Source organism: Montipora foliosa, chromosome 1 (genome assembly GCF_036669935.1).
Source record: "Montipora foliosa isolate CH-2021 chromosome 1, ASM3666993v2, whole genome shotgun sequence".
NCBI classification, from domain to species: domain Eukaryota; kingdom Metazoa; phylum Cnidaria; class Anthozoa; order Scleractinia; family Acroporidae; genus Montipora; species Montipora foliosa.
Window position 1 is genome coordinate 63,585,779 of NC_090869.1, and position 8,119 is coordinate 63,593,897.

At 36.9% G+C, this 8,119-nt stretch overlaps 1 protein-coding gene across 1 annotated transcript in view; it reads left to right on the forward strand.

Moving 5' to 3' along the window:
- The first annotated feature begins 3,056 nt into the window (after positions 1–3,056).
- The window catches only part of LOC138004410 (uncharacterized), a 30,985-nt gene continuing 25,922 nt past the window's right edge, over positions 3,057–8,119 (forward strand). Inside the window, exons 1-5 of the mRNA XM_068850911.1 lie at positions 3,057–3,455; positions 6,054–6,141; positions 6,364–6,484; positions 7,281–7,380; positions 7,512–7,628. Of these exons, the coding sequence (XP_068707012.1) occupies positions 6,057–6,141; positions 6,364–6,484; positions 7,281–7,380; positions 7,512–7,628 (423 nt within the window). The 5' untranslated portion in view covers positions 3,057–3,455; positions 6,054–6,056. The remainder of the gene's footprint in view (positions 3,456–6,053; positions 6,142–6,363; positions 6,485–7,280; positions 7,381–7,511; positions 7,629–8,119) is intronic.

Consider the following 8,119-nt stretch of genomic DNA (forward strand, 5'->3'; position numbering starts at 1 on the left):
AGGCCCTATTAGAGCTCCTTTCTACAATGTGCCAACTTGGCCATCAACACACTTTGGCTGAGAGTGTTTTGCTACAAATAATATTCTGCTCAAACTTGTGTAATTGAAACCACGCTCTTGCGTGAAAATGGCAGTTTGCTTTCCTGAGCTTTCAGAAAGTGATTTAATTCTTGGGAATTGTGAAAAACAAACTCAGTCATCGAATGATAAAACAATAATTGTTGAACAATAATTATTGAACTAAGTTATTGCAAAACAGTATTGAGATTTGTCAGTGTCTTGCAGATCAATTATTTCCTCAGGCTAATTAGTCTTATCCCTCTTAATCTGCCACAGTAAGTTAAATCTAAGCACATTCATTTCCATTTTTCGAGACAACCGCTTCTCTTTTCATCAAATTCAAGAGTAAGAGTTTCTATTACTATTTAGCACAGCATTCATCCGTAAGTATTGCTGTTTAAATCTTTATCACTTGAATTTATTTTTAGAAGACTGACCCGGAAAGACCACACTTGTCATTATTGTTTCATCCGACCCAATCGTATTAAGTTTCAAATCCAAAGTTGGCCAGTCTTAACAAGACTTTATTAAGAGGTGCACTGATAATGATACCACACTAGTAAAAGTTGACTGAAAAAGGAGACAAAAGAGACGACATTAGTTCTGGCATTGCTGTTATGATATCACAATTCATTTTCAGCTCCAGCAATAAACCTGGTGTAGAGTATTGCTTTAAAGTGCCCCTAACCCCAAAATATTTTTTTTGCTAAAATGAATCTTTGCACCTGTTCGAGACGCATTGCGGCCATTTTTTCCTTTTTCTAACAAATCCTGCCATTTTATAGGCTTCGAAAGTTGCGAAAATCCAAGCATCTTGTGTTCACGACCGAGTCAGAAGGGGAGTGGGTCTATTCCTGATGTGACGTCACAATCTAATTTGCATGCATTTTTACAAAGAGTTAATGCAATGTAAATCAGTTTGTGACGTCACATCAGGAATAGGCCCACTCCCTTTCTGACTCGGTCGTGAACACAAGATGCTTGGATGTTCGCAACTTTCGAAGCCTATAAAATGGCAGGATTTGTTAGAAAAATGAAAAAATGGCCGCAATGCGTTTCGAACAGGTGCAAAGGTTAATTTTAGCAAAAAAAACATTTTGGGGTTAGGGGCACTTTAAGGGAAAATCAATTACAACAGTATTACAGATGAGAAATGTATTACTTCTATGAAGAAAAACAGGACTTAAAAACAGTTCCGTTGTTGAAGACTGACTGGACTCGGCTACATCTTGCTATGATTCAGTGACTATTTTTAAGCAAGTCCATTTTACAAGAGGCTGCCATGTTGTACTGCAATATTCATCTCTGAAATGTTTTTCTTAGGAAAGCAACTTATGCCAGCAGTCCAGACCTCCATTCTTGGCTAAGAGGCATGAGCCAAAACAACGAAGTTGCCATGGTGTAGTTAGCCTCATTTCCCTTGAAAGTTGTTGAGCCAGAACGTCATAAAAAGACCTTGAAAAAACTCTGATTTTAAGAGAAATGCCCTTGTCCAAGGCTTTGGACGTTAGAAGACAGAAAAGAAAGGCTGTGGTGGCGAGTGGTTAAAACCAAATTTGCTAAAAGCAGATAAGTTGTTTAATAGTTTTTTCGATCTCAGAATTCAATCAATGATACTGAAACATGGACAGGAAGAACTGTGCATGACTCGCTTAAAAGTAAAAACGCCTGGCCCAGTGGATAACACAACAGATGTATTAGATTGGATAGAGTGAGACATGCAAACGTTGGTGTCATCTGAGCACTGTGTTAGTTTCTTCGACATTACGAGTGACACTGACTGGTAATGTGCCCTCTGTGTTGCAGAAGATTTCATGAAGTTGAGGTTGGACAGTTTATTAAATTGGGCTTAATATGCACTGAATATTATTTCAGGGGCCTTAATTCAAAGGTATTTTTGCCCCGGTTTATGATTATGCAGGAAATGGGGTAACCACGCATTTTTCCAAGATAATTCATGAATAATAATTGTAAAAAGCTTTAAAATACAAAGCAATGTATGGCCTTCTTTCTCAAATTGAAGCTTAATTATCTCTCAAAAATGCATGGTTACCCCCAATTTTCTTTTTGGATACCAAGACTTCTTACTAAGATCTACTTTATCCGGATAGTTTTAAACCGCAAAAAAATATCCCTGTATTAGTGAGCATCACCGATAGGAAACTCGAGTATCTCGAGATGCGCAGAAAGTATGTGCAATATCAATAGTAGGTACCGTCCTTAAACATATAAGATCACATGTTTACCCCTAGGGAAGTGGTATTTGACACCAGCATTTGGCCCATGGACAGGGAATTTGACAGGAAAATAGGCTGAAATGTCAAATCCCCTTGGGTATGCCAGCACCCTCCCCTCTCCCCTGGGGCTAAAAATTAACAGGTGCATTAATTGCATTAATGCATTAATGAAAACAGTTTGTTCTTGTTGTTATTTGCAGATCCACGCCGAAATACCGTAATTCCAGAAAAGTTCTTCAACAGAGCCCTGTAGCCTCTAATTGCTCCCCAGCGCGCTCACGGTAGTATTTTTATTACCTTTTTCGGATCCTCAGCAAACAGCTTAATTCGTTTCACCTTCTTGCATACTTTCTGTGTTCTCGCCGATAACAGTTTTGTTTCGTTTTGACTGTTGCCATACTACGTGAAGTGCGCCAAATCCAAGCGCATAGCACAAGAGCACCACATTTCTCTTTCCTTTGGTCGTTGTGGTGTTAAAGTATTTCCAAATTCCTCTTGGTTCTCTAGATGCGTTCCTCAATCGTTCTGAAACATTTTCTATGAGCAGAGAGAACGACGAACGACCCAAGATCCTCTTCTCACCTTTGTCTTCCATGTACTGGGACCAAAAAGAAGATTTCACGATACTACCTTTTTCAGCTCGTTTCAAAAAGCTTGCGGAATATTTCGTCCTTTTCCGCCAGGCGTCACGCTCTTTGTTTTTCAAAGACCTGGCTGCTAAGGACTCCTACTAACCCGACCCTACCCTAGTAACTTTTGTTTCGTCCCAAACAACATAACGCGTTCACCGTTTACTTATCACTTTATGATCAGTCGTGGAGAATTGTTGTTTTACGTACAATGTGTTTTGGACACACCGTATTTTAATCCACCTCTTTTTGACAGCTGGAATGAATCGGTCGTTGTGATGTGTTTGGTAAACGCCTTTTTAGCGTGTGCTTTTAATTAAATTAAGAGGTGGGATTTGTGAAGAGGCTTCGTTCGAACTGCAAAGCGGGCTGCAAAGGTCCGTTTCATTGCACGAGATCTGAAAATTCTGTGGGTGAACTTGAGGAACCGGATTAAGCTTGTTTTTCCTCGATCATGTTTCTGTTCAAAGCATACCAGCAGGAAGATAAAGACCCACAGACAACAGACATGACTGATTAGAAACCAACGGTAAGTGACTTGTTTCAGGACTGAGTTGGTGACGACCGAGATCTTTTCTTTGAACATGTATATACGATTTTCAGGATTAACTCAATTATTGTACGTTGGTGTGAATCAGAATGTTTGATCGAGAAGTCTGTATTAAAGAGTTTGTTCACGAATTATGACACTTAATGTGACTGACATGCTATTAGAAAAAAGAATTTACTTAACGATTTTCATTTAGAAGTCAACGTTACGACCTTCGGCTGCAACTTCTCAAATCCCAACACTTACTTAATTAAGTGACCAATAAAAGGGACCGCGAAGTTCAAAACCAGATGAACTGTTTTCTAAGACCTTATTTTCATGAAGAAATTCAACCTACGCTTTTACTTGTTTCCGATCTGCAGAATTATTTGAGCATGATTAACAGTAAATATTTATTCTTATTTGAAAATGCAAACATAATTTTTAATCTTGCACAACAATAACGTAACAATAAGTAATTTTGTCCAAAACCTTTCTTGTGCAAGCAGTGAAACAGACTTTTAATTTTAGCTTGATCTTCGCGGTAGGTCGTGAACGGCGGAATTTTAAAATGCTGACAAATGTACCTCTAATTGATATGACTAGCGATGAATGGGGTTTTGTTGGCGAGGATTACCAATTCTGTACACCGTCATAGTAATATGAAAATAAAACTCAACGTAACCTTCAAGGATCTTCTAAATTTCCGATACATTCAGCTGTACATTGCATCCCAAATTGTAACAAATTTGGCCCACTTTGAAAATGGCGGTACGCACTTGAGGATTTCCTTAAAGACATCCCTACCCTCCCATCCCTTCTAACCATTGCTCATGTGAGAACCAAACAATCAATTTGTGCCACAACAAATGAATGCAGAAAGGATGACGAACTGTTGCTTGATTTTGTAAATATTTGGATTCAGTAATTGTCATCAAAATATTAACAAATTGCAGGCTTCCATGCCATTAAATTCACAAAATTAATCTGTTCATTATAACAAGGACAAAACAACAGCTTTGTTCTACCAGCATGGATTTCAATAAAATTTGAACTCACTCGGTGGTTTGAGAAGGGTAAGTGACTTTTGTCATTGTCAAAATGGATTTTAATCTTGGGTCTTTAAGCTGATTCCCTTATTTTGCATTGCACATCTCATACTGTGGATAACATTGTGACTTTGAAGATGGCAGTGTTTCTCGCTGGCCATCTGAAGAGAGACAACAAAGACCGCTTTTATTGACGTGTTCAAAAGCTTAAAAGCGCAATCATGACAACTATTCTCGGTTAAGAAGTTGTTGTTTTGGAACTCACCCCTGTCCTTTTGTGGAAAATGATCACTTTGAGGTCGAAATTGCCCCTTTGCGCTCCATTTGCCGTTGTTTTGCCAATAAATGAGCACAGTGACCCAACTCCGTCCTTTTGAATGGTCGTATTAATTTTATTCGTATTAGGTACATGGAAAACATATTTGAAGGAGAAAATAAGTTGGATAGTACAAGTTGTCACAGTAGTATTTACATATAAATGATGTGACACTGCATTTGGAGCCAGACACTGAGTGTTTGCAAGGTTATGACTGTAGCAGTCCGATTTGCTTACATTTCTTTGAAGGATTGAGCAATTTGAAATCACTGTACTAGAAGATTACAGCCAGGACAAACAAGTAGTCTCAGACAAGTTTTCAGTTATATTCACTAAGACTGATAACAACAATTTTTCTGGTTGATCAACTTTTGAACGCTTCTCACATAATTCGGTAAAAAGCACTTAGAATAAAGGGCATGCAGCGCAGAAACAAGCATGGTGACTCCATCTTTTTATTGCATTTTTTAATGTCCTGTGTATGAATATCAATTGTGTCATGTTTGACAAAACTCTGGATAGTATGTCATTTTCACGGGAATTACCTTATTCATCAAGTTGGTGAAAAAAGTAGCCGACTTCTGATTGAATTAATAAGCCAACACTTTTCCTCAGCCGTCTGTGCTTATTGAAACCACTGCACTAGGCAAATCACTTGCTGACACGTCAACTCATCAAATGGTTTTGGTGGCTTAATTGAATGAAATGAAATGCAAGACTGCAAGAAACATTATTATTGTCATGATCACTTGTGACATCAAGGACTCCCAGGCCATCAAGCCCAATCAGTTGCAACATTTGCTACTTTGCAAATTTTTAGACATCTGCCATCTAGTTTCTATTAATGACTAAAGGCTGGATGTATATTATCCTACTTGATTAATGCTGTGAATTGAAAACATAAGCAAGTTCAAACAATAAATATTGTTTTTCTAGGGATTTGACCTAATTTAAAGATGTGTTTTGTATAATTAGCTCTTAATCATCTTAAAAATAAAATGTATATGTCTCTCTTAGAATACTATTGTTAGATTGAACCAATAAATTAAGCCAAACCTGAAATGCCTGTGGTACTATACAGATTATCTTGTTATTGGATACTTTAAATTTGTTGGTTTACTTTCTTTACCCTTAGTGCTTGCATTTATTTTATAGGGAAGCATGTCCAGTAATTTTAGAGAGGAAAAGTTGAATTTTTAACTTAGTTATCTCCAATCATCATGTTTTATATAGGTGATGGGTTCAAGGTCAAAGGTGAAAGAGAAACGTTTGTATATGCCTGAAGATGGCCTCATCTTATCAGAGATAGCCATTCTATCAGGTGAGTTCTTTTCCCCTGATTTCTGTTAGCACACAATGTAACTTTGCACTATAAAATATCCTTTAACCGATTGACCTTTAGGAGTCCGACTTAACAGATTTCACTCTGTCAAACGCCAGACGATTTTACTCATCAACTGAGGCTGTCCTAGGGCATTTGAGGTGTCACTGGGTTAAAGGTAATTAAATTTTAACCTGATCAATTATTTTTCTTTGTTCTCAGGTGGTTTTGACTTAAAAGGCCATCCCCTGTTGACATTACCATCTCAGCGGTATTCCAACCTTGTGCGGTGGGGCAAAGGTGATGTTTTGCAGCTGCTCAAATATCTTTCATTTCTTGCCAGGTTTGTATTGTGCATCGGTTCTGTTTTAAGCGGTTTGTCCCAAGATCTACAAGCAGTAATATTAACTTTTTGAGTAATTAATTAACAAATGAGACAAAAGGGATTCTAAAAACTAGATGAAAGAGAAATATAAATGAATTATTTTAAATACAGCATAATAATTCAGGGGTTTTATTAGAAGCTGGGACCTGGGTACTAGCACCTGTCTACGCTGAGTACGGTACCTGCCGTTGCCCAAAGGAGGTTTCAAGATCAAAAGCCAGACTATATATAGGCTGGGGTGCTGGCTTACTCTATCTCAAGGTCCCTTCTACTTTAAAACTTAATAATGAAACCCCTGCGATTAGGACTCACATTTCGTGCTCAAAATTAATGAGGTTTTAAAGCAATTAACTAATGCATCAGTAAAATCTTGAGATGAAAGCTTGGAGTTTGACTGTAATTTATAAAATAAGTATTTTTTCACTTTCCTCTTCATCTTGCAACAATAGTTGCAGATGTAACAAACCACAAATTAGAGCACTGAGTACTGTTAGACTAAGCTTGCAAGAATGCTGATGCAACTTAGTACCAACTGAAGGTGATTTTGATTTACTGAAAATGCCTGCTTTAGGGAAAAAATCCCAAACACACCAACTGACCAATAATAATAATAATAATAATAATAATAATAATAATAATAATAATAATAATAATAATAATAATAATAATAATAATAATAATAAGTTTAATAACTAATTTCCATGGCACTCATATCCTGGGCTCATGGTGCATAATTTAATTGTCTCTTTGGTAGGTCTTGGTATAAAGAAGCAGGCATCTCATTTCTGCTGGACTTCAGCTATTCCACGGAAAATGTTATCTCTCACATTATTGACTTAATCCAAATGTTTCAAGTAAGTAGTAGACCACTTTTTGGCTATGTGATCTTCTTGACCAGTATTATGACTGAATTTTTGGTGAAACTTGATGAGCTTTGTAAACAATGTCAGTTGAATTTTTTGTCTTTACTGATTTTCTATTGTAGAATGACTCTCGATCAATTCACAGTGTGTACCTCATTTTACCACAAAATAAACCAGTTAGGAAACACTTAGAAAGAGAGATCTATGCGCGGCAAACAAGGGGACAATTTAATTTTCAGGTAACACTGTCATGCATATCTCAACAATGACAATTTATTATTTACTTCCAAATCAATTTATGATGTATAAATTACCATGATTATAACTTGATGGATTGATTGATCAATCTATAAATAGCAATAAATGCCACATTCTATTGGCAACGAGAGTTCTATAAATCTGGACATTAACATAATGTGCATGCATAACATTGTGTTTCTTTATAAAATTTTGAGAAAACTTCTTCGGCGCTCCAAATCCCGAATCTCGAATCAATGAAAGTGTAGACTGAGGTGTTGTTTAACATGAAAGTACCTGAAGAATTGTATTAAACGCATGACATTGGTAAAACGTTTGGCAAGGTGTTTGACTGCTACAAATTTTTTACATTTATTCAAATTATAGTTATGTGTTGTGAAGCTGTTGTGCATTTAAGTTCAATCTGCTATTGCTTCTGTTATGCCATTTGTCAGTGCCAGGTTAAAGATTAAAGACCAATGCAGTTGAGTTT